Source organism: Rousettus aegyptiacus, unplaced genomic scaffold (assembly GCF_014176215.1).
Source record: "Rousettus aegyptiacus isolate mRouAeg1 unplaced genomic scaffold, mRouAeg1.p scaffold_m13_p_4, whole genome shotgun sequence".
In the NCBI taxonomy this organism is placed as follows: Eukaryota; Metazoa; Chordata; class Mammalia; order Chiroptera; family Pteropodidae; genus Rousettus; species Rousettus aegyptiacus.
In genome coordinates, this window is record NW_023416307.1 from 138,187,246 (window position 1) to 138,213,860 (window position 26,615).

The 26,615-nt window shown below is 39.2% G+C and overlaps 1 protein-coding gene across 2 annotated transcripts in view; it reads left to right on the top strand.

Moving 5' to 3' along the window:
• The window catches only part of UBE2E2 (ubiquitin conjugating enzyme E2 E2), a 286,680-nt gene extending 270,789 nt beyond the window's left edge, over window positions 1-15,891 (top strand). For both annotated transcript variants that reach the window (XM_036218989.1, XM_036218990.1), the window contains exon 6: window positions 14,584-15,891. In XM_036218989.1, coding sequence (XP_036074882.1) covers window positions 14,584-14,681 — 98 coding nt within the window. In that variant the 3' untranslated portion in view covers window positions 14,682-15,891. The remainder of the gene's footprint in view (window positions 1-14,583) is intronic.
• Window positions 15,892-26,615: the final 10,724 nt, after the last annotated feature.

The following is a 26,615-nucleotide window of genomic DNA, read 5'->3' on the forward strand; positions in this document are numbered from 1 at the left end:
TATCTCCTTGTCACTCCAATAAAAATTTTAAAGTCTAGTTAAAATATTTAACATGAGTTGACACCACAATGACTTGGCAGCATATACATAAGAAATAACCTCCAGTGAAATTAAATGCTGATGCTAATTCTTTTGTTATCTTTATAGGAATAGTTCTCCAATATTATTTTGATTTATTTCTGATTTTTGTGATTTTGTGATTATGCTAGACTAAGTAAATATGTAAAGCCCTGTAGGTGCTTATTGGACCTAATTTGCAAGTGAAAATATAGTCACTGTTAATTCGAATAGTGGGTGCAGTCACAGTTAGAGGCCAGGAAGACATTTAATATCAGTCTCAAGGTGCCCCTCTTCCTTTTTTTGTTTATTAATAAGGAGCTGAAAGTCTCTCATGATACGCTGAGCAGATCTAATGATTCTCTCTGACGCTTTTAACTTTGTGTTTTATCAGGAAGAGTAAAGATTTTTTTAAAGAATTCCATAAACTTCAAATTGATAACTGTAAACAAGAATCTTCACTAAACATATTCTGTAAGTGAAATGTGGCAAATAAAATTAAAACTCTGTTAATTTATTTGTCATAAATAGTCACTAAGGTGTATATTATACATTGGGCTACATTTTTTTGTTTGGCTTTTCCTAGACCTAAATAAGACAATGTAGCATGTGTCAGTGCCAAAAAAAAAAAAAATTGATCTTATGATCTCTGACAAAATGAAGCAAAACTTACAGGTCTAGAAGGTTGATTTAACCTTACAAAAAATGTATATTTTTTAAATCATTTCTAAGAACAATCATGGTGTGTGTTTATGAAGAAGGGTTATTTAAACAAGGAAAATGTTATAGGTACAAATGGTTCCTAATTTGCAAATGAAATATGATTTTTCCTGCCAATGTGAGTACATTCTCATTTAAGGGCAGTCTATTCTTTGCCTATCTGCGCCCACCCCCCCCCAAAAAAAAAACAGCTCTAGACATATATAATCATTATGCAAATCTAGTCAGCATATTTATACTGGAAACAAATGTAGCCAATTACAGAAAAATAGGTGGAGCTATTTTTAGCATTCATTAAACCTCTCAGGGTAAAAGGATAAATTAAACTTGATAAAGCTGCTATAAAAATAACTATTTTAGAATTTAAATATGGTTGTGTAATTTAGTGCTAGTTACCAGATTCAATTTTAACACCAAAATTGAGTTTCCAAAAAATGCTTCAAATGAGACACTACATCTGGGAACTTGTGACTGCCCGCCGCACAAGCATGTAAAAATTAGAGCCTCAGCACATCTCATTTCACGTTAAATTGAGTTTCCAAAAAGAATCCCATAGTTTGACTAGTCTTGAATAAATCTAGCAGTAGGTCCAAAGCCCCCCGTAGGTGAGCGCCTGTCAGCGTCATCTACAAGGCAGAAGGCATTGTCCCTCCCACCTATTAATAGTCTCCATGATCACAGCCAAGAATCTACTTTCTGCAACCCCTCTTCTCACTTTTAATTATGTATCTTGGAGGAAGAATTCAGGTAGCATAATATGAATGTTTAAATGTCATTTGAAAAACTGAAGCATCAGTGAGAATCAAATTTCCATGAAGAATGACTAGCACAGCTAGCTACTTGAAAAGTAATAATCAAAACCAGACTTGTGAGTAGGGAATGGAAAAGATAGGGTTGTGTGTCAGACAGCGGTACTGGGCACCTTAAGGTGGCAGAGTGGATGGCGGCTTTCAACCATGTGATTTAAAGAACCCAATTCTTCCTACTGGAAAAACCCAACTAAGTTATACATGTACTTTTTCTTTCCAGTTATTTTGTGTTTAGTTTCCTGTGCTAAATGTGGTCCCAATAGTTCCCTTTGAAAATGTACATACCTCTTAAAAAGATAGCACATTAGGTGACAGTCACATTATGATCAGATATATGGACCTTTTCTCTGGGAGAAGATGCGCGCATGTCAGGAAGGAGAACTACACCAGGGAATTAGCCACTGGGGAGGGAGGGAGGCAGGCAACCAAGCTGGGTTTCTTCTGCTTCACAAAGCCGCTGTGCAATCAGAGAGAAGCCCACTTTCAATTACCACACTCTCGTGGGGAGTAAGAAAGTTGGGGGGTTTTGATGTATGTCCTTGTCCCACAGTAGGCCTGGCGTTTTTTTAAAGTAAGAGAGGCTTGCAGCTGGGCAAGGAGCGTTAGGGTAAGAAAGCTCAGCAGGCCATAGAGGCAAGTGCAACGGGGCTTGTTAAGAGTAATCAAAGATGTACTTAGGGAAGCAGCAGGAAGCAGAGGTTGGAATTTTTACCCTAGGGAGGTGATAGGGGCCATCTGGCTGGAGAAAAGTTGGCTTCACTCTGCAAAGGTTTAAAATCCAGATTAAAATGCTGATTAGAAAAATCAGCACAGTGAAGCAGTATGATTCCTACCCCCAGCCCCCCACTATGGGACCAGAGGATTCTGCCCAAATAGTTAACATTATTTTAAAGGAGTTAATGTATATGCAGATTACTTTGATAAATGTTTCCCCACCTCTCTCCTTTCCTCCTTTCCTTTTTAAAAGCCCCCCTCATAAGATAAATGGTCTCCATTTTCTTTTTCCTCAGAGATTCCTGGGGAAGACTCAAATGACAATGTAGGCCAAGTTGTCAGGAGTTGTTGCTCATGAATTTATTAAGGTGGAAACCAGTTTATACTGATGCACTTTAATGCCGGCGCTTTACACTTAGTAAGCATAAAGTTTTTCATCAAGACTTTTCATTTTTGATTTCACACTTTTCTGTGTTATAGTGTTCTCACATATTATCATGTTTGCCTCTTTTGAAAAGTTCTGTTTCCTCCTTAAACAGTAAGAACTAAAGAAGAGGGCAGAATTTTATAACAGCCCCTATTGAAGATAAAAATTTTATTATAATGTTGAAAAATAACTTAATGGGTAAAAATCATCTGGAACATCAGACAGGCTATTGGCAAAAAAATGCATCTTTTGCATAGTTGGTACTTCCAGTAGGGGTGGGGGGTGGGGGGACAGGAGGGGATAGGACTGGGAACAGAAGGTTTCAAAAGACAGACCTAGCATAACCAGTTTTGTGTCTTTAGAGACTAAAAAACTTAGTTCATCTGGAGACAGGGAGATATTCAAGGAGGTATTTTTATGGTCTAGGTAAAAGATGACAGAGGCCATGAAGAGGAAGAAGAGAGGGCCAAGAAATATTTGGGAATCAGAACCCCCAGACTTGGTTTTCTAACCACTGTGACAGCATCTCTAGTGGCTGTGTGAACTCGACTGTGCCTGGTCTCCCACAGATTTCCAGGCCAATGTTGGTGGGCAAGAAGGATGCATTTCAAAACCAGTTCATGGTACCCAGTAGGTTAACGCTTCTGTCACCCCACTAAGCCATCTCCATTTTCTGCCAGCAGAAAAAATGGAAAACAGTGTTTACAGTTTACTGCCTGTCATATATTAGAATTTGTTTGGACATGGTTCTTTACCTGTATCTGGATACAGTAAGAATTTGACGCCTAGAAATAGACCTGCCCACTTGTCTGAAGCAAGATGTCAATAAAATAGGAAACTACTGAATATATACTGAATATAATATCTTTGTAAACTAAGAGAATGGAAACCTTCAGGGACTAGAAGAAGGAGATAGCAGGAAGCCAGAAGATAAAGTAAGTGGTCATTTAGAGGAAATAGACCATAGTCTTCTTTAGACTTAAAGCAGAGGTATTTAAATATTAAACCACAAAAAACAATTGACGGTGGGGCTACCCAGATGTTTAACATCTCAAGTCAGTGGCTCGGAGAGCTGCTGATCCTAGGGGTATAAATATCATTTTGGCTCAAGCATGGAAAGGAGGAATCTGATACCTACAAATTAAATTTCATCCTGACCAATGAGTATATTTGCTCATTCATTTATTAAACAGATAGTTATTGAATGGTCATCCACAGTGGCTCAGACACTCTGCTGGTTTTATGATACAAGACTGAAAGAGGGACACTGCCTACCCTCAAGGAAAGGGGGCAGTTAGCAAGCACAGTGATAAGCGCCGTCCGTGACAGAGGTAATGGTTGGGTTTCAGCTTTAGCAGAGAATTCAGCAACATCCATTTCGGAAGGGAGGATAAGAGCAAGGCCTCAGCCCAAATCAAAGCCCACAACTTTGGTGGAAAGCCACTCCTCAGCATGGACAGCATCCATGTGACGAACCGGGCTGCCTTAGCTACAGATTTTCAGCACTCAAAGGGAGATAGAATGATCTAGTAAACTGAAACCACTGAGATTCTTGTCCAGCTCCTGCTCAGAGCTGGGCTATTTATATCTCTGGATTCAAGTCTGGGTTCCCAGATGTGGAGAGACTCTGAGCATGTGTGATAGTATCTAGGACATGACTACTATATGCAAACCCACTCAAAATTATCTCCTATCCCACTCTAGCTACTGAATAAGAATATGAACAACAAAAAAAGTATTTGAAGGAAAATTTGATATTGATATAGTAGAATACTAACTTGTAGTGGGTGGTCTACTTTTGAGAAGTATGGAATAAAATTGTTATTTTGAAGGAAAAGTATGCATTCCAAACAAATCTTGTTAGATTATTGTTGTCATTTGTACTTTCTTCAGGGTTGGAAGTAGGGGGAAGAGAGGATCAGGATAGTCTTTGGACTTTCATAGCCAGAGATGAACTGCTCCGATTTAAAAGAATTTGTTTTCTATGGTTGGCAGAAACAAATATTTGTAGAGAATATATATTTTTATAAAAACCTGGGTACCTGGTTGCCATAGGCCAATGGGACATAAACTATTCTCTCTATTTTAAATCTAGCATCGTCAGATAATAACAAGTGTCGGTGAAGATACGGAGAATTGGATCCGTCACACACTGCGAGCAGGGATACGAAACGGTGCGCCTTCTTGGACAGCACTTTGGCAGTTTCTCTAATGGTTAAACACAGAGTTACCGTATGACCAAGCAATTCTACCTTTAGGTATATACCAAAGAAAAATGAAAACGTGTCCATACAAAACCTCTACACAAATGTCGATAGCAGCATTATTCATAATAGCCAAAAAGTGAAAACAACCCATATGTCCATCTACTAATGAATGCATTAATATAATGTGGTATATTCATGCAGTAGAATATTTGGCAATAAAACTGAATGAGGTGTACTGATGCATGCTATAACATAGATTCTTAAAAACATTATGCTTTGTGAAAGAAGCCAGTTATAAAAAGCCATATCTTATATGATTTGATTTATATGAAATACCCAAAATAGGTAAATCTATAAAGACAGAAAGTAGTATACTGGATACCTAGAGCTAGAGGATTTGGGGGAATGAGGAGTGACTGCTAGTTTTTCTTTTGGGGACGATGAAAATATTCTAAAACTAATTGTAATGATGCTTGCATAACTGTTCTAAAAGTCATTGAAATGTACATATGAAATGGGTAAATGGTATGGTATGTGAATTGTATCTCAAAGATGCTTTTTAAAAAAATAATCTATTTTCAATATTTTAGCATCTTTGCCTCTTTCCTACTTGCTACATCTACAGCTTTTTGCATTATTTTGGGGAAAGTGATACGTGAATCTCTGGTGTCTTAAACAAGTCCTCTACTGTAAGGATATTTCCTAAGAGCTTGTTAGGAATTATTGCTTAACTAAGCCTAGAATTGCAATCCAGTAGTTTCTCTGTAGGAACGCACCATCTATGCCGTTCTTTAGATGAGTCATTTGGAACAGAATGCTTTATATTTGAAAGCACACATTGATTTAATGTACATAGCGCTGCTATATAAGCTTACAGGATGAGTTTTTAAGTTTTTAAAAACATTTTATCAACAGAATACTTCAGGTTATAGCCAGTGTATTATTTATCGGGCAGTGTGAACTCAGGAGGCATTAATACTGAATGGTTTTAATTTTCTCCAGTCACTGCCCTAGGCCATGTTTTGTTGAATCTTGTTTTTCTATCCCATAACAATATTTAGTAGATCTCATAGCATTCAGGTCATTTGGGGTTATGAGGAGATCAACATGGTCCATTTTAAAACTCTCATCATACACCTGATTTAAATCTAATTTTCTTCTTCCACTCTATCAAGAGTATATGGAGCATGGTCTGGTTCTCGGATACCTCTTTTCTCACCTTTTTCAAGGCCTAACTTCTAGGCAATAGGGGCTCAGTAACAGATGAGAACAGTGTTCCTTTTCCTAATTTCTCATGGTTACCATTCTCCCTGCTTCTTTGGCAAGCATCATCTTGCCATACATGCCTTCTGAGTGACAGGTGTCAAAATACTGCTTCATTTAGGTAATCTGGAGAGCTCACTCCTCAGTTCCTTGATCTGTAAGCCCCGGCCCTGGCCTAGCCTCCTTTCCTGACTCACCTCTTACCCAGTGGTGAACTAGTAAATGTTTTAACACCTGGCTGAGGGCAGGAGTAGGGTGGTGGTGTGTGCATGTGTAGACATATGTTTATTATACACGTTACTAACGTGTAATACACACTTTACAGATAATAAAATATACAATACTCTTTAACGCAAATTCTGTATAGCCAGTTAATTCCCCCAGAAGATTTTCGGTGATTTTTTTTTGCCAAAAGCTTATGTGTATCCATCTTATGGTTGCAACTGACAAATGAGTGTAGTTTTAACATGAATGTTTTCATTTAAGAACTAAGACAAGAGTGAAACAGTGAAGGGCGTTGGAACTTGTTAGTCATTGTCATGAGTGACTTTTTTGCCGAATCAGATAATAGTTTCAAATATTGGAAGAAGTTATCCTCCAAATATTATGCTATTCAGAATGTAAGGACTCTAGAAATGATACACTTAAGTTTAATCTGCATTATTAGCATTTTCTCCTTCACCTTTTTAACTGCAGGCAATATAACAATAAATCCAGCCCTAATTTGTAGCATTTGCCGGTTTCAGGTTACATATATGACCTTACTGAATGAAGTAGCACTCTGTTTTTTTCTACCATACAGATAAAGTAGACATTAAAAAAAAAAAAACTTATAAAGATTAATAGTAGCAGTAAAATAGTTAAGAAATGATGACTTTTAATTATTTATTACCTTTGTTTATCAATTATTTAATTGTAATTTCTATAATTAAATTTTAATAATGGCTGTGTTGAAATTCCTAAAAATTTCAAAATCGGCTGGTAAGCTGGCTCCAGAACACCACTGCCCCTCTCACATAGCATTCTCCTAAGAGCTTGTTAGCTTACTGGGGTCCCTTCCCCTGGGACGCTGACGAGAGAGCTCCCTCTCTCTACTCACATAGTCAAGGGGCAAATCAGCAGATCAGCCAGCTGCCTAAGCAAATCATACCTGGTTTACATCTCCAGCCAGAGAAGACATTCAAATCTCCTTGCAGGCACCCTCAGTTTACTAATGAGTCACTTGGTAACCTCCTCACTTAGTTTTGAGAGGAAAGAGTTGTCTTCTCCCCGTTTTTGTGGTGGTGGGAGGCGGGAATGCAGGGAAGCCCCACTGTCACACACGCCACGCTCACAAGGTCGTAGCTCAGTGTTCCTACAAACCTTTCCTTGCCATATTTTATGCTAGACTTCTGGGGCCGTCAGAGCCAGCTCATCTATCTTAATAAGTCTTAAGGAAAGTATTAATGTCTCTTTGCAATTTGGGGTGCTTAATAACTCTTTTAGCATTGCCAATCATTAATTCTGGAGTAACAGCATATCTTGCTAAACTTGTATGCAGCTTTATGTAGCATTCTTAAATTTAATTCTAGTTTCATAACCACCATTTTGTTCAAATCACAGACATGACTGTTTTCTCTCTAAATCACATATTAGTAACGTACACACCTGATGTTGCGTGTGTGTGTGTGTGTGTGTGTGTGTGCAGGGAGTAATCTTTCTGGTTTGTGTCAGGCCTATAATTACTAGTCTGGTTTCCCCACATTCCATAGTGCAAAAACCTTAACTTTGTCCTACTTACCTTATTTTTAATTAGTAGGCCTAGCAGATCAGATTTCCTAAATCTTGATCATAGTCTCCAAAGAGACATGAGATTCTTATACCCCTGGGGTGAAATAATGTTAATTGCTTCAAGTGTTAACCTCATCAAGATTAGAGTTCTCCAAATAAAATTGTAGTGAATGAAAGAAATGGGGAAGAGTGAGAACTTCTACCCTACTAGATACCAAAACATGCTATAAAACCATATTGAGAAAAACAAGAGGAACAAATAATGCAAAAGACAAATTAACCTACTGAAAGAATATCAGGTGCAGAATCAGGTCCAGATATGGAGAGGAGTCTTGTGTATGATAAAGCTGGCATCGCACGTAAAAGTTACTATATGTAAATATGGGAGAAGATTTCTAAAATACTGGAGTGAATGGAGAGGGCCATTGTAAATAAGCATGACATCAAACCAGAAAATATTAAGGAAACATTCGCTTATTTAATTGACTTAAAATTTTTTAAACTTATATATGGCAAGAGGCATCATAAACTAGATTAAAGTATAAATGGTACAATGGGAGAAAACATTTCTTCCACACATAATAAATAAGTAGTTTATTGAAGGGGCGCTGAATTTATTTTGGCTGAATGCTGAAGAGCCAGTGTTAAAATCAGTGAAGAGCCTAAGGCAAGGTTGAATGTTCCCATAATAATATGATCTTCTGAAATACAAGAATAAGCATGAAATTTTATTTTAGGAACCTAAGTAATTTTAAAATTTTATCATTAAAAACATGTTTTTAAAGTTCGTCGGTGTGACAAAGCAACATCATTTCTCAGCACCGCCGGCTGCGAGGCGGCTCCTCTGCACCTCGCAGCACTTAAATGTCTTCCCGTGATGAAAAGCATGGATTTTTTTGGCTCTCTGTGCCAATGTGGGTTACTCTTAATTTTGCTGTCAGATCAATAAGCTTTTCTTTCTCCCTAATGGTAACAAAAAAAAGGTGAAGACTTAACCTCCTCAGGTCCTGGGCTTCAAGACGTGGCCGGCGGTGCTGGCGCGGTGTGTCACTGAAGTTGCATAAAGCAGACCTGAGATTTTTGCCCTTACATTTTTATTTCTAATATTTTTACATTGATTCGCTGCTTCACACAGTCGTTGGATGTGCTACTCCTGCCAGGAACCACTGGTTTTTACCAGGTCCTTTTCTATCATTAGTATGTCATTGGTATCTGCCGTGGACAGTGTTAAGATCCGTTTTGGTCCAGTAGCCTTTTTAAGGGAGTACTGCCCTTCCATCTCACTTGCAACATTCGTATGAATGTACATGAAGGCTGCTCCACATCTTTCCCTTGTATAGCATTTGTCTTTGGCCAGAAGAGACTTTCTGTCTCAAGTTACATTCATAATGCTTACCAGTATTTTTAAAACCAGTATTCAGATATTAGCAATAAATCTAAGTGATGGTGTTAAGCTTTTAAATATGATGGGACTCTGGATGATCTTTGATCTCCACAAGTTCAGTAAAGCTGGAAGGAGGCGTTTGTCCATTCAGTCTCCCAAAGACTAATGCAGAATGTGGCTGAATACCGGGGCTAAAGCTGAACTTCAGTTCACGTTTAGTGTTTATAATATATAAAGTGCTCTTTCATATTAGTAAGAAAAAATGAACAGAAGACATGAACAAATCACAGATGAAGAAATACAAATCGTAAACGAACATGAGAAAACGCTAAACCTCAGTTAACATCAAGTTAAGTGTAGTTACAACAATGACGGTTTTTTTATTAGCTTGACAAAAAAAAAATTAAAGATTGGTAATGCAGTGTTGGTGCCTTAAAACAGGGTAAATTGTACATCCTTTTATTGAAGGGCAGTTTGGCAATATTTACCAGAAGTTTAAAATGTGTGCTCTCTGATCCAGCACTGACACTTAGAGGAATCTACCCTCTGGAAGTAGTTCTCAAACATGTGCTCAAAGACTTATGTGAAACTGTAACACCAGTTCTAATTGAAAAAAAAAAAAAAAAAATCGAATCTAATTGTGCATCAGTAGGGAAATGTAAAACTAAATGCTAAATAACTATGCAAAAGAATGGCCTTGTGATTATTAAAAATAATGAGCTAGATCTGTTTGTACTATCTTAGAAACACAACTGCAGTATGTTGTTACAGAGGAAAATTAAGTTGCAGAATGTCTGTCATGTGATTCCCACTTTATTTATATATAAAGAAGTAAGTATGGAAAGATGAGCATTAAATCATTAACAGTGATTACCTTGAGATGAAATGGATATTGGGATGAAATAAATCAGAGGAAAATAGCAGAAGCAAAGGTACAGAGCCATGAAAGAGGAGAGCTTACTGAAGAAGCCGCAGACCATTTATTCTGATTAAAGCATGGGTAGAGGAGGCCAGAAAGATTAGGTCTAGATCACAGAAGGTCTTGGGAGCCATGCTAAGGACTTTGGATTTTATCTAAAGAGAAATGCTTTCAAGAAGACAGATTTATATTTTTAAAAGATGTACATTAGTACTTATTTGTCAGACTTCAATTTGAAGACAATAGCAGAAATTTTTTTATGTGCTTTACAAGAATTAATTTATTTAATTTTTATAGCAGCCTATGAAGTAGGTACTGTTATTGTCTCCATTTTACAGTTGAGGAAACTGAGGCACAGAGAAGGTAAGAAATTTGCCCAAGGTAATTCAGTTACTGATAGAACTGAGATACAGATCCAGACAGTTTGGCTCCAGAGCCCATGCCATTTTCCATTATGCTGTACTGTTTTTGTTTCTGTTTCTTAAAGAACATATGTTTTCTTAAGGGAATCAAAAAATGTTTCTCCATGTAATTTCTCCCATACCACCTACCAACCAAGATAGGATTTTCTTTGGCTTCGCAAATAGAATCAGTCAGCAGTTCAGCAGCCTGTCTTTCCTCAGCTTCCATCTTACCATTCAGCCGGTTCTTATCCTCTTTAGTCTTGATCCCTGTCTTTTTCTGGGTTAGCTATAAGCCCTTTTGGCCTCCAGGGGACCCAGTATAACCCCATCCAAGAGAGACAAGGCTTGAGATAGAGTTGCATAAGTTTCCTGAGCCTTTCTCTTCTAGAACTCAAAAAAAAAAAAAAAAAAGGGAGATGGGGCAGAATACTCAGCTTGAGATCACCTTTCATTCACTTGCAAATAATCCTGACTGTTATTCACCTCTTTGTGCCTGGAACTGTGTTGGGAGGCAGAGGTGAGACGAGGAAGTAGAGATGAGGGAAGAAGGCCTGTTGCCCATCAATGATCTTTCGGTCTTAACGCTTTCTGGCTGGTCTTTCATAGCTAGTATTATGTCAACAAAAATGACATGATTCTTATTAAACAGATGATGTGATGTGGTCTAGAGGTCCAGTCAGTGAAGGGCATTATATACCAACTTCCACCCCCGTGATTTTCCATTGACCACACTGTAAATCCTGTCTCTATGCCTCAGGGAACCTCTAATACATGCCGCATTGTTATTCGGGAGAATTAAGTGCTTGTAATCATCTAGCCTTGTTGTAAGAGGAGCAAAGTATGAACATGCTCCTCTTTTCAAAAATTCAAATAATTGCTGCACAAATGTGGAAATTATAGGAGACTTAGGTATCAATTTCCGCTGATGAACGTAGTGCTTTTTCTTTACTGAAGAGAAGGAAGGACAGATAATACTCTCAAAGACTGTGGGAAAGTAGTAACAATCTAGAAACTCAAAATGATGGGAAAATGTTCCTCCTTTTTTAGAAAGTAATTGTTATAAATAAGGTTGAGTAATTTATGTTTAGAGATTGTCGTTTTGTATACTATATCTAACTATGAAATATGAAATCACATATAATAAGATTCCACCTTACTTATAGTCCTAATTATAAGTACACTACAAAAATGATGTCTTACTCCATTAAATTCACTGTGGTAACCATTGGCTATGCATATGTGGCATAGTTTTGATACAGTTATTTGCGTCATAACTTTATTCAGCCAAACATTTTAGCATGAAGAGCTATTTAGTCAATAACATGGTTTTAAAATTTCTTCACTTCATACTTTTATTTCTTTAGTCTTTAAACAGACTTTAAGATTTGCATTAATTTGCAAAGACTCCTGCACAGTGGTATTCTTCACAGCACTGTTTATAAAACAAAAATATTGGAAAGAACCTAAATAACTCTAAATAGGAAATTGGTTATTAATTCAGATGAATATTCAAAATGATTAAGTCTGTAATTATTGATATAAAAAGTTATTCACGATATAGTGATCTTACAAAGCAGACTATAAATTAATCTTTTTTTTAATAATCTGTTTAGGAAAGAAGTCTAGAAGTTAGAAGTCAAAATGTTAACAGTATTTCTTTCTGAGTGACTTAACAGATGGTCTTCACTTACAATTTTCTGGCTTATGTATTGTCTAAGGTGGTTTTTAAGATGATTAATTATTGTTTTTATAGTTAGCATGTATAATTTTACAGATGAAAAAATATTTCCCTTTTTAAAATCAAACTTGAAAAGGCAAAAGGAACTCTGAAAGAAATTTACTGTTTATATATGCATACGAAATATCTTTGCACAATGCATGTTAATTTTATCAGCACTCTACTTAGCTTTTGCGGGTTTTTCTCCCCTTCCATTTCTACTGAAACAATATTAACATTTGATATAACACCTTTCCCCACTCCACAGATTCCTGTTCCCTATCTTTCATCTTTCTCCTTCTATCTCTGAGCTGAAACAGTAGACCTGTCCTGTTCCCAGTACACCCATACTGTGTAAGGATGCGGTTTGAGATAGAACATTAACATTACAGGTCATTCTTCTGACGTTAAACCTGTCCTTTACTTCAGTCAGTTAAGTGAGAAAGTACAGATGGACCTTTAGTACGTTTCACTAATACGGAGTCTGTTTAATTAAACACCTGTCTTTAGTGATATAGACTTAGGCTATTGAGGATGCCCAGATTTCACTCTAAGACTTCGTATTCTAGACTGGCAGAAATTGGAACAAGATGATTTTTTTCAAGGATAGAGAAATGTGACTCAAACTTCTCTTTGGCCCTTTTTAGACTCTAAGGTACTTACTTAGTCTCAACGGAAAGATCACATTTTTTAAATGTATCTTGGTCGATTCCCAGGTATTTTGTGTCTACATTTAGTATTGTTGGTTTAAATCTTGAACTCTGCTGGACTGGTTTAAGTAATAGAGTTTCAGTCTCAGCATTTGAGCAACTGAAGGAAAAGAATCATAAAGAGTTGGCAGGGAGGCAAAAGTTCTAAACAAACCCGTACAGTGTTAGTCTAGTAATTGTTAGTGATATAAGTAGATGAAGAAAGTGACCACTCCCTAGAATAATTATAACAAGCTTAGCACAAATCCAAGAAAACTTAAACAGCCTTGTTAAAACTTAAGGTCTTATTGGGAGGGTTTTGAAAGGCTTTTTTTATTAGCCTCAGCAGATCATTAAAAGGTGGCGTTTCACTTATACCTTTAATAGTGAGAAGGTGCAACTATGAATATCTTACTAGGTTAGAGTCTCAGACTCTCCCCAAGTTACAGGTGGTATTAGATGACAGGCACATTTACATATTCTTTACCTTTATTTTCACATTTAATATTAACTCCTGCTAATTTTTCTCCTTTTCTCCTTTGATTCCTTCTTATCCATTTGCTCTGCTACACCCAAATTCTCATCAGGAAACAGTGACGTTAGAGAATGAGATCTCCAGAAATCTAATTATTATTTTTTTTTTAGTTGCTTTAATAATTTTCCCATTAAACTGAGCCTGTCTGGGTAGAGAACACTCTCCCAAGAAGCCTGTAGTCAGGAGCGCGGACTGCGCTTCAGAGCCTCGCCCCGCCCCTTGCTCAGTCTGGGGCAAGTGACTTATCCCCCTCACGCTTCGCTTTCCTCAGCTTCGCTTTCCTCATGCGTCAACTCCCTCAGACTTTTTAGCTAAGATTTTAAAGTTTTAGAAATGGCACATCACTGGGTGCTAGCTATTAGTAACATTTATGAGTATTTTTGTAATAAAGAGCTGTGCAGATTTTGATATTCCCAAATTTGGAGGAAGAGGCAGACTGTCTCCCCCTGTGACACTGGGTCTCAGTAATGGCCGAGGCGCCCTCAGTGCACATCGCCAGAGGCGTGAGTGCTGCCGCCCTCGGGGAAGGACCTGGCCAGGCTGTCGGAGCCTCCTCCCAAGAGATATCATCAAGAACCCTGAAGTTCCCTCCCCCAGCCCGCCTGCATTTTCTCAGTGAAATACCTACCTGAAATCAAGGGGAGGCGGGTGAGAAGTGTGTGGTTGGGGACAGGGAGAGAGAATAAGACTTGTCAAGAAATTCGATGAGAGGTATCAGTAAAAGCACTGGTAGCTGGTGTGAAATGTGGTCCGTCAGGAGCAGGTCATTTGCAGGTCGTTGTTAAAATGACGTTTTTCCAAGTTAGAGCAGCTTCTCACCTCTTCCCCACTCACTCCGACCACAAACACAGCCACATCCCACCCCCAGCCCACAGAGCCCAGCCTTCCAGACATTCCTCCTCTTCCCTGACTTCGAAAGTGGAAGAGGCGCTGGTATTTACTGACCCCTGACTCTGCTTCCTTTCCAGCTGACCCTCTGGTGGGCAGCATTGCCACGCAGTACATGACCAACAGAGCGGAGCACGACCGAATGGCCAGACAGTGGACCAAGCGGTATGCCACATAGGGGCCTGCCGCCTGCCGCCCCCGCCGGACCTGTGCAAGCACATTCACCAAGTGCATCGATAGCCCTGCCCACCCCTCCGGACCTCAGTTCTTATTTTCTTATTTTTATTAAATTTCGAACCGTTTGTGCTGGTATGTCATCCTTCCCTCTTCCTCTTCCTTCTTTTCCTTTGCTTTCCCTTCTCTCCCACCCCCGCCCCCCTTTTTATTCCCTTTTTAATTTCTATTAACTTGAACGATTGGGTTTTTTCCCCCCCACCTCAATGTGGATGGGAACTTTTGTTTTCGGTGCAAACAATGTTGGATCTGTAATAGTAAGAGCTTTCTTACAAAGTTTTGTATTACAGTGTGCTTTCGTTTTTTGTTGTTGTTCGTTTTATTTTGATTTTTTTTTTCTTTTATGTGATCTTTGGGAAAACACGAATTCAGAATTATATCTCGTTTCTACTTAAATGTAGTGCTTAGGGTTAATTTTTTGTACTAAAGTCTTTATTGGTGGGTGCATGCTACTGGGAACAAGTTTTTGTACAAAAGCTTCAATCAGAATCACTGTGCATTACTGAGACTCTGTTTATCACTAGCCTTCTGTCCCCCACACAGAAGACTGTTGGATTGAACAAAATAAGTATTTTGATTTACTTAAAGTGCTTGTAAATTTCTTAGGGACCTGCCACTTTTGACTGTGGATCAGTTGATGTACACTTGTATTATTAAAGCACTCAATAAATCACTGTGGCTGATAAATGCACTTGTGGTAACCTGGCATTTGCTTTGTATTGGGATGGTGACCGGTGCAGCCCTACAAGCAGCGAGGTTTGTCTAATTCAATTACAAAATCAAGTGTATTTCGCATCTCACACCTCTAATATTTCTTTGTAATGCGTCACTTAGCATGTGGAATTTCTCTGGCTGTCAATAGCCTAATGATTTTATGGTTGTTTGAGATCACTATCATTTTACATATTGTCTGGAAGTTACTCTCATAGACATCCGTTCTGTCTGTTAACAACCTTTACACAACAATTAAAATATGTGACTCCAAAAGTGACCTGTTAGTGAAAGTGAAATCTGAGCTGATTGTTGTGTTTGACCACTTTTGAACTTATTTCTCCTCTTTTTTCTCCTAGGGTTGTTATAGTGATTGCCATTGAATTTTGGTGTTGTTTTTTGTTCATAATTTTAGTGAAAGAAGTAAACTCAGATGTATCAGTCATGGTCAGCACATTCAATGACCAGGATATATATGTCTGGCTCTGACCTTCAGGCCATTTTAGATATGCAGCTAGAGGAAGCAGAGGAAATGTGTGTGATGTAGTTTGAAAAACACTGACATGCCGATTGATATTCAGGGTTCTTTGTGTTACAAGACGGGCTGGGAGCTCCTGCTTCCACTAATTACAGAACAAGCCCACCATACACCTTGGTCTCACATGAGGAACATTTTTACCGCTAAAAAGTAAGATGTACAAATTAAGTCATCCACTTCTAAATATTTGATTCAAGTTTTAATAACTTTATGTGAAACATTTTAAATATCCGATTCAAAAAATACAGTTTTTGTGGTGTGTTAGTAGTTAATAAGAAATCCTAAAGAAAATTTGTTTTAAAATTGAAAATGTTACTTTTAAACCAGAGTACTTAGGGATATGTTTTCTTTTTAATAACAATATTACCATTCGTTTTATTTGGAAACATTTTCCAGCATATCAGAACACATTATAGTCTGCATTGGAACTACTCAACTCTGTAGTTATAACAAAGGGAACCACAGACAGTATATCTGAATGGGCATAACTGTGTTCCGATAAAACTTTATTTACCAAAACAGTCAGTAACCGGATTTAGTTTGTAAATTATAGTTTGCCAATCCTTAAGAGAGACCCCATAGACTAGAGGGAAGAAGAGTCAGATAACTATGTGTTAAGCATCTCTTTCTTTGAAATAAAATTTAATTAATATGATACAAGCCTAATTTCTAGGAAAATAACCCAGAATGTTTTATTGCCTATAGACTTTCTCACCACAGAGATTTTTATATTTACTTTAATATCTTAGATTTAACAATTCAACCCTAAAGCATTGAGCTATTTTAATATGTACTTTTATTAAATTTTTTTTTTTTTTTTTTTTTTTTTTTTTTTTTTACTTTGAACTGATTAAACCAGACTCATGATATTAACACTGACTTTTATGGACAATGTTTAAACTCTCTTTGCCTTTTTTTATAAAAAAAAATGTCTACTCCATTGGACATACATTTTAAGTAATATATCCAATATATTACATCTACATCTCATATCTGTTTGTACTTAAGATCATTTTTAAATGTGTGTTATTTGGAAGCCATAGATTTTAAAAATTCTAATAGTAAGTTTTGTCACCAATCTGTATTTGGTGTCCCATGATCCATTTTTAGGTTTTATGCCAATTTGATAGGAAGAGTCTATAAAACTTCTCCCCCATGTTTATGAACTCTGAATACTTAATGACAAATGTACCCTCCCCTCAAAATGTGAGAAAGCTAGAGATACTCCAGAGAGACCAACAAACTCTTACTTGAGCCTGTTAAGTCTAGATTCCAAATAACATGGTAATTTTACTTGAAATCAATCTGTAATCACCGCAGGCAATATAATTCCAATAAGTTTTCAAAAATGTTTGTAAAATAAGGCTTGGGACAATTTAGTACTCAGAAAGCTAAATAGTTTTGCTAATAATTATGGAGATAACATTTCTAAAATTCAGGAACAATTTCGTACCCTAATATTTAACTTTTCAAACCAATTATTGCTAATTATAGTATTTTGTAGCTTTGTTAAATAAAATGTTGGCAGACTACTGGTCTTTGAGAAAGTAATTTGAAATGGTATTTATTGATTTTAATTCAGAAAGTTGAGGCCTTAATTTGTCATGAAACAGCAAATAAATAGAACGTTATCTGTTTTTCTACAGGAATCCATTGAAGATAGCAAATGCAGAAGCAGTCAGTCTTTTCTTCTTCCAATATTAGAGAGTAAACTTAGGAGTTCATCCTGGATGACTGGTTTGAGAATTAGGAAGAAAGGAAATATTTAAATTGTAGTACATACCAGGCCATGATTTATCCAATAAAAACCTTAGCCTGTCCCTTTAGGGTATAGGTTGGCTGCCATAATGTATATATATTCCTCTCTCTCCCCCCCCAAAAAAAAGAATTCATATGTTGAAATCCTAATCTTCACGGTGATAGGGTATTAGAAGGTGAGGCCTTTGGGAGGTGATAAGGTCATGAGAGCAGAGCCCTCATTATTGGGATTAGTGCTCTTTAAAAAGATTCCAGAGAGTTCCCTAACTCCTTTACATCATTTGAGGACAGTAAGAAGTCAGCAGTCCACAGCCAGGAAGAGGGTCCTCAAGAGAACACAGCCATGCCGGCACCTGACCTTGGGCTTTCAGCTTCCAGACTGTGAGAAATAAATTTATGTTGTTTATATGCCCCCCGGTCTGTGGTATTTTGTTACTGCAGCCTGAACAGACTGAGACAGTGGCCCTCAGTCACGCACAGCTAACAAGGTACCAAAGTGAGATTCCCACCGAACCATGTGATGCCAGAGCCGCTGCTATCAACTGCAAAACCACATACACCTTTCTTCTGACTAGGAGATCGTTCTGTAAGAATAGATTGGCGTAACTCAGCCTTAGAGTCGAGGTGCTGTACAGTTTCTAGGTGGTGGGAGTTTTCCCATCTTCAATAAATGGAAAAAAATGTTGAAGGAAGTATGGAACTGGTATTAGATGGGAGACCAAACAACATTTCTGACCCTAGTCTGCAGCATTACAGTTTGACCAGCCGTGGGAAAACGTGTCACAGGAAGACCCCTGGACTTTGCCGCATCTCGGCACTGTAATAAAAAGCGCTGTTGATTATCACCGGGCATGGCGCTTTTTAAATGTCTCTATAATACCTTGCACTTTAAAAAGAGGTACGTTCATAGTTAATACTGAAAACAGTTGAAATTATACCAAAACTCCTGCTGGAGGATCCCGACCTAGCATGTATTCAGGGCAGCTTTATAACCTGTCTAAATGTCCCTTCTGTATGGGGCTCTCTGAAGTGCGGGGTGGGACCTCAAGCCAGATGGGTACACCCTGTGTCTTAAACTAACCCTGTAATTGTCCTCAGAGGAAATCTGGGACAGGCCCAGGTGTACTCTGAACCATAGCACGTTAAGCTGTATCAGATCTGGAATCTCTTGGAGTTGACACCTTCAAAGGCTCAGGGCATTATAAACTATATAAATGTCTAACCAATGTACTGTATACTTGAAACTAATAAAACAAAATTTTAAAAAATAAAAATGTTTTTTAAAAAAATGAAAAAAGAGGCTCAGAGCAGCTTGGCCTCTGAGGACTTCCTGTAACAGGCACACATTTCCTGACAGCCATGCCGCCCCTGCAGAGCTGACCTTTTCCTTGAGCGTAGAACATTCCTTCTCCACCACCAGCTTAGCCCAGCTGGGCCAGGTCTTTCCCTGTGTTAAAGTCCTGTCTCCCAGGAAACCCTCCTCAGTCTGGGACAAACCAGTGGTGTCGGTCCTGTGAGCATTTGTGCTAAGACTAAATTTCAGCGTAAGGTCTCAGGCATTGCACAGGATCAGTGTGGCCCATAGAAATGTTTTACTCAAACAGTGTTTTACTTGACATGCAGTTATCCTGTTCGAAGAGACATGCTCTGAACAGGTTGAAGAATTCCCGGCACTTTCACACCCAGCCATCTTCACCCAGTCCCTGGTTCTGAAGGCATGTGAGTGATTGAAACCAACTGCATCCTTCCTTCACATCTCCAAACGTGACCTAGGTATGTATGCCTTTCTGTAAATGAGTGGTCTTAAGCTTTTTTGAAAGGACCTTTTCAAAGAGTTATTCCTAAATTTTAAAAATCTCTTAGGTCTAGGACCCACACAGGAAACCGAAGGAAATAACGCAGTCATCTCTCTCACCTGTTTATATAGTCACGTAGTCAAAGCACAGGCCAACCTCAGCTGCTCTAGAACTCCCAGTGTCAGGGTTTTCATTTTGGTGACAGAAAAAAGTACCCAATGACCTGGGCGTCTTTTGGAGCTGCCGTGACCCCTAACGCCACTCTCATATCCTCCCCTCCTCCCACGCAACTCCTCTCTTATCTATCTTAAAAAGTTAGATGAGAGGTCAGAGTTCAGGATGAACCACATCCTGGTTACAGGAAATTAAGATCTCCTGAGAAATTCCGTCAAGCTACGCAACAGAAAAATAACATGCTTTACAGTTGCTGCCACTGAGCACGTTGAGAAACACCAAGCAAGATTCTTCTACTTAACCTATAGCACAAGAATTGTACAAGGGGCAGAGAGAGGTCGCACTCGCCTGGTACAGCCTGACTCTGCTGAGGCTGCCTAGACGTAAGATGATAGCTTGCTTCATTGTCTGTTCAGTCTCCAACTTGAAACTCCAGACAAATAAATGAAGATGGCCACTACCATGAACTTCGACAGTTTTAGTCTCCATCCTTTAGAATGACAGCTGACTTTATGTTAACCACCAAACAGCTTCCGAGTACCATGGTTTAAAAATTAAAGCAGTTTATGGACATTCATTGAAAACCTATGATGAGAAACTCCAGAAGCTATTATTAATCCCCAAGAGACCCCATTTACTTTAAGCAATAATGAGGAAATTATTTTAAATTCAAGCATGACTGTGCATTTTTATTTAAATGTAAAACATCTGTCCATATTAAAGAATCCCAGAATTCTCATGTGTTCTTAGTGGTATGTAATAAAATACCAGGATGTACTTGTCAGTCCACATTTGGGCTGTTGGATTTTGAGGACTGGTATTTAGAAGGTATTCAGGAGGACTAGTTATTGTTCGAGGTTTTTAAAATAGTTGAATAGGATAGAAAAAATACATTTATATAAAAAAATATGTTTACATCATAATGCTGTTTTCCAGGGCACTGCAAAATAACACAAAGACTGTTAAACTCTCACAATGTTTGTAAGCAATCTAACTTGATTCATTTCATGGATTAAGAGGTCAAGGAGTAAGTTGCCGGGTTTTCAGAGTCAAGGCAAATCAAAATTGTGCACCAGTTAAGAAGAATAGAAATTATGTCGGAATGGTATTGTTTACAGCAAAACATTGAGAGCATTACCTCCATTTAGGAGAGATGAATAGGGAACTATAATTCCTCCTGAGGCAGAGTCTATAAATTAGTCCTAATATCCATTCTCCCTTCCTTCCTTCTATTAATAGAACTATGGAGTTGCAGTTGGGCTTATGGCCACTTAGCTGGAAACTGAATTTCCCCCAATCTCCCTGTGGTAAGTTGATTACAAAAAATGGTCCCAATTCTCAATCTTTTGATGATTCCATACCCTTTGCAGCTTCTTCCATGAAAGCATGGCGTCTTTTTTCCCCCACCCCTTGAATCGGGGCTGACCTTGTGACTTGCTTTGGCCGGTGGTCTCCCACTTACTGGGAGAGTGCGTGTAAATGAGAAAGAAGGCTAGCACCAAGCCTTGAGGACAAGCCGCATGGCTTACCTCCTATCCTGCCCCAAATGTCCTGAGATGACATTTTAACACATTTACTTAAAAAAATAGTAGATGAAATATTCCGAGGAATTAAGGGAAGGCAAAGCAGCTAGAATTATTGATGGACCATAAAAGCATAAATGTGGACAGAGGAACTCACTCAAGGAAAGCCAGAGAGAAAGCTATTCCAGAATTAAACCTTCCTGCTACTGAAATTCAGGACCTGGAGCTGCTACCTTGGCCTAGGAGAATGCATTTCTGCAAGATAAGAGGAGCCTAGACCCCTGGTACCACAGAGCTCCAAAGCACCCCTGACAGCCCACCCAAACTGTCATGTGGAAAGAGGCCTTTCATCTTCTTTAAGTCACTGCTGTGTTGGCGTTTCTGACACTTGCCCCTGATCTGAACCTAACAGCAATGTGCATATCGCCTTCATGGTGTTGAAGGTTGCCTGTGGGAGGGGCAGGCCCAGTACTAGGGAGACACAGACAAGATTTCAATTTTACCTCTATAATGTTTCACTTTTTTTTTTTTTTTTGTAGAGATATAAAGCCAATAACTATGACAAATGTTAACGTTTTGTGTGGTTAAAACACAGGATGCTTGTTATCTGTACTTTTTTATATGTAAATATTTTTGCAAATTAAAAATATTTTTAATGTGAAAAACAGATTGTGAGCAAGCATGACATGGGAGGGGATAAGAGTTTAGTTTCTGTGCGATATGTTTTGGTAAGCTTAAATTTTTTATAATGAGTGCGTATTACTTTTGAAATCAGAAAAAAAAAAAAAGATTTAACAAAGGTGGTAAAAGTTGGAATGGATGTAGGCAACCTAGGTAGAAAATCCTTTGAGTAAGAATTGTTTTAAAAGATAAGGACATTGGGATGGTAGTTCGAGAGAGGTGTTTGATCAAAGGCGGGGTTTTTAAAATGAAGGATACTAGAGCCTACTTATGATGATGAAAAGGACCTGAAACAGAGAAGGGTAAGAACCTAGTCTTGCTACTCAAAGCACTGGCATCACGCGGGAGCTTGTAAGAAATGCAGAATCTCAGGGCCAGGCCCGGACCTGCTGGGTCAGACTGCACCTGCTGTGACTGACATGCAGAGTAGAGGTGACGCAGCTCTGAGATGGAGCGCACTGAGGGACAAGCCTGTGGCGGGAAGGACACTCTCTCTGGCAAGCAGGAAGGGCGATCCTGCTGGCTAGTGCAGATACAGGAAGATGGTCGATTTGGTCATGAAACGATGAGGGAGGCACCATCTGACAGCTTCTATTTTCTGAGTAAAGAAAGAGGCAGGTTCACCTTCTAGGTGGCAGGAAGAGAATTCGGGAGGTTTGAGAAAAATGTACGAAATGGTCCTCTTAGGAAAGAGAGAGTGACCAACGTGCAGTGGCCGTGTGGAAATGTGAACTCATGAGCTAAAGGAGGCTGAAACTAATCAGTCAGCTTGAATGGCTTTCTCCACCAACATTCAGCGGCTTGGGCGCGGGCAAGAGAAGGCAGATGCGCAACCAAGAACGGCTTTGCTGGGCCACGTAGGCAGGAGGCCAAGAAAACGACAGGGGAATTAAGGGCAGTCACAAGCCACTGATTAAATGATGGACCTTGAAATCCATCCAGGAAGTGGAGAGCAAAGGGCAAGAGAAGGATGGAAAGTAGTGATTACAGATTAAATGACAGGCAGTCTGGCATTGATACGTGTCACTGAATGATTAGTCCTTGAGGTTAGTTTTTGATAATAGTCAAGTTACTGTACTGGAACAGATCCTCTGTTCTGACCGTTGATTATCCGCATGACTGAGGTTTTGTGTTCAATTTAGGTACATGTGCCACTGTTTCTCGTGTTGAAAATTGAGGGAATCTGTATTCTGAATTCCTGGTAAAGGTAATACCAGGTGCCCGGAGAAGGGGAGGCCGTTCCAGTGCGCTGGCTCAGTACCAGGTTCTTTACATACATTCCCCTCTCTAGTCCCTGAGATAAACTCTGCAGGAGAGGTGCAATCGATCCCCCATCCCCTCCTGTGTGCAGATGAGGAAACAGACACAGAAAGTTTGAGTAACTTGCCCAAGGTTGCCCAGCTAGGAGAGGACCGCGTCAGGATTCAGACCCTTCCTGCTATACCTTCCTGTCACTCTCCAAAGAAGATTGACTAAGTGGATGATCATGTGTGCAAACAGGCACCCTCGGCCAGCACGCACATTTCACAGTTCTGGCCATATTGTATTTAACTAACAAAGCAACAAGACACCCTAGGCAGTACATTCTTGGGTGGTGAAGTGAATTGCTGAAGGTGGAGGTTCTCAAGTATGTGGTACAATTTTATATATATATATACACATATATATGTGTGTGTATATATATATACATTATATATATGTGGTGTGTGTATATATATAAATAAATATATATATATATATATATTAATCTCAGCCTTGCAATTGGTGGTAAAATTCTTTTAGAAGCACTAATGTAAAAAAAAGGGGGGGAGGGTCTTAAAATTTTTTAGAAAGTGCGAAAATTGTGTGCCTTTGGGCAGAACATTTAAAGCTTCTTTTTCTCCTTTGCTCATTTTCATTTTGTGTTTAATGTTTTGTATAAAAAGACTAATCTGGGACAAGATTCTGTATTATTACTATCATCATCATCATTACTTTCACCATAATTACTACCCCTTCTGAATATCTATTCAGCACAGGGCATGGAACATATTTACAGATATATGTGTGTGTGTGTGTATATATATATATATATGCACATAATCTCATTTGATCCTTTCCGTAATCCCTGAGATGTGTATTATCCTCATCATGTAGATGTGGACGCTGAGGCCCCGAGATTTTAATAGATCCCAGCTTGCAACGCTCAGTGGCGGAACTGGGGCTCAAACCCAGAACCGTGTGCCTGCGAGGCCCATGCACTAAAGCCCTGTGCAGTATCACCTTTCAATCCAAGGGAAACTTGATACAGGTAATTGTGAGTTTATCAATTGAGGAAATAGGAAATGACTGGGTTTATACAGCCAAAGCCCTTGAACCTTGTGTTAAATGGACCTCAGGTAAAGCAAAATATTAAATGCAGCTCCACTGGGTTTAATAGCCCCTCGAAAGGAAAACAAAGAGAACAAAGCATTTAGAAATGAAAGTGACCCTTACAGCCCAGGGTATTTGAGAGAAAGCAGCACAAATCAGTCCCAGAGAGCACAGAGCTCCTTCTGCTTTACAAGCCAGTTTAGAAAATTAGAAGTCTAAACCCGCCTCAGCTCCATAGCTGTTTCTTCACTTCCTTCCAACAGTAGATTTCAGCCTCCGCCCCACCCCCCAATCCACATGGGAAGATTTCTAGTCATTTTATAGCTGAATTCAGTAGAAAAATTATGTTTATTCACTCCACAGCCAATTTGGGCAGAAAATCTCTATTCCATAAAATAACGCATTGATACATTTACGATTCAGAATTGCAAGCACATTTCTTCCCTATGGTTGTGTTTCAGGCTGGATAAAATTAAAATATCACTGTCCTTTTTCTTTCCTGTGGATTCACTTGAGTTGCCCTCATTAGGCGGTACTCATACCCTTGGGAGAACTGTCAGGCTTCAGAATAAAGGCCTGGTAAATCTAACCTCATGAAGTTGCAACAGCCCTAAAACAAGACAAAAGGGAACATAAACATTAAATGGACCTCCCCCTTTCTCTCTCTCTCTTTCTCTCCCTCTCTCTCTCTCTCTCTCTCTCTCTCTCTCTCTCTCACACACACACACACACACACACACACACACACACACACACACACCTGGCTTCCTTTCTGCCACTTTACTGAATCCATTCAAATATCACTCATCAAAGCCAATAGCATCTTTAAAAAGCTCATCCTCAGGCCTCTAGAGCACTCATGCTGTCACCCTCCTTCCTGAACTTCTTTTCTCCCTTGGCTCAGGTTTAAATTCTACAGACCCCAAAGGCAAGCCTTTCACACCCTTTGAAGGTATTTGATCTCTGATTTTCTGTTCCATCTTCCCACCTTCTCTCTTGTTTGATGATTCCATCTCATGTTTGTCTGACTTCCAAATCACTTACCTGGCACCTCTCACAAATGTCAGCTCTGAATTTCTAACTTCCCACTAAAAATGGTTACCAGGAAATCCCACTGACACAGCACACTTCATTTTTAAAGTGGAACTCATGCACTCAGGAGGCATCTACTGCATCCCTAGACCATGTGCAGTTGCAGGAGAACCACAGAAACAGACAGCTCATCCTGCCAGAAACCAAATCATCCCAACACCATGTGCCGGTTCCCCAAACAGAAACCATCACAGCACTGACCTGCCACAGTTCCCCACTCCAGAAGGAAGCGGCCAAGCTGGGCTCGGCAAGCGACATAGCCTCCCTCACCTCCGTCTGCCTATCTACAAACCGGAAATACAAAATCTACTTTACGGGGTTCTATTTTAAAGTGCCTGCCAAATAGTAGGTGCTGAACGAATGTTATCAACCACCTTTCCCTTCCCGAATTATCGTTCTTCCGGAAGGCATTCACCACCTAGTATGAGCCAGCCAGAATCTCCTTTATGAGCCAATGGCAGCGGCTGGCACTGCCAGCCTCGTTCCTATGCTATATTCTTAACCATAAATATAAAAGACGTGAAACTTAAAAGAGGAAGAGAAAAAAGTGTGAGTTAAATAGGGGGGTAGGGTAGAAACTGAATCAGCGGAGCTCGAGGGGTTTTTCCCAAAGGTATTCTGTTGAAATTTGTTTCAGATATTTTCATTGGTGCTTATGTTTAAGTTACCACCCCACCGTCATCTCTCTCGAAGGATACACAAGAAACAATAACACTGCTTGCCTCTGGGGAGGCGATTTGAGGTATTACAAGTTAGCAGTAAGAAGACGACTTTTTATTGCGTACCTTTAGCATTGTGGGAATTTTGACCATGTGCAACTACTATATTTTCAAAAAAATATAAAGCTACCAACAAAACAATACCACAGAATTCTCTCTAGCAACCGTTCGAGGGCAATGAAGAGAACCATTTTCACCCAAAACATATCCTTTTTTTTTTTACAACAGTAAACCAAACTTAGCTCATAAAGATGCACGATGGCCGCGAGCCTGAACGGCCTGCTGTGTCCTCGTCGCCCACCAGCCCGAGGCTGGTCGCAGTGCAGACCTGTAGCCCTGGGCGCTGGAGGCTCCAGAGTACCAACCGAGGGTTAACCAAACCGAAGTGGGACTGCAAGTCAGAGGATTGGCTTCCAGCCTTGGCCCTGGTTCTGACTTGCCTTAACCTCTCTGCTTCTCGTTTTTCTCTTCAATAAAATGTGATTTGTAAGGTCGCTCCATTCCTCTGATCTGGGGTACTGTGTCAGCACAGAG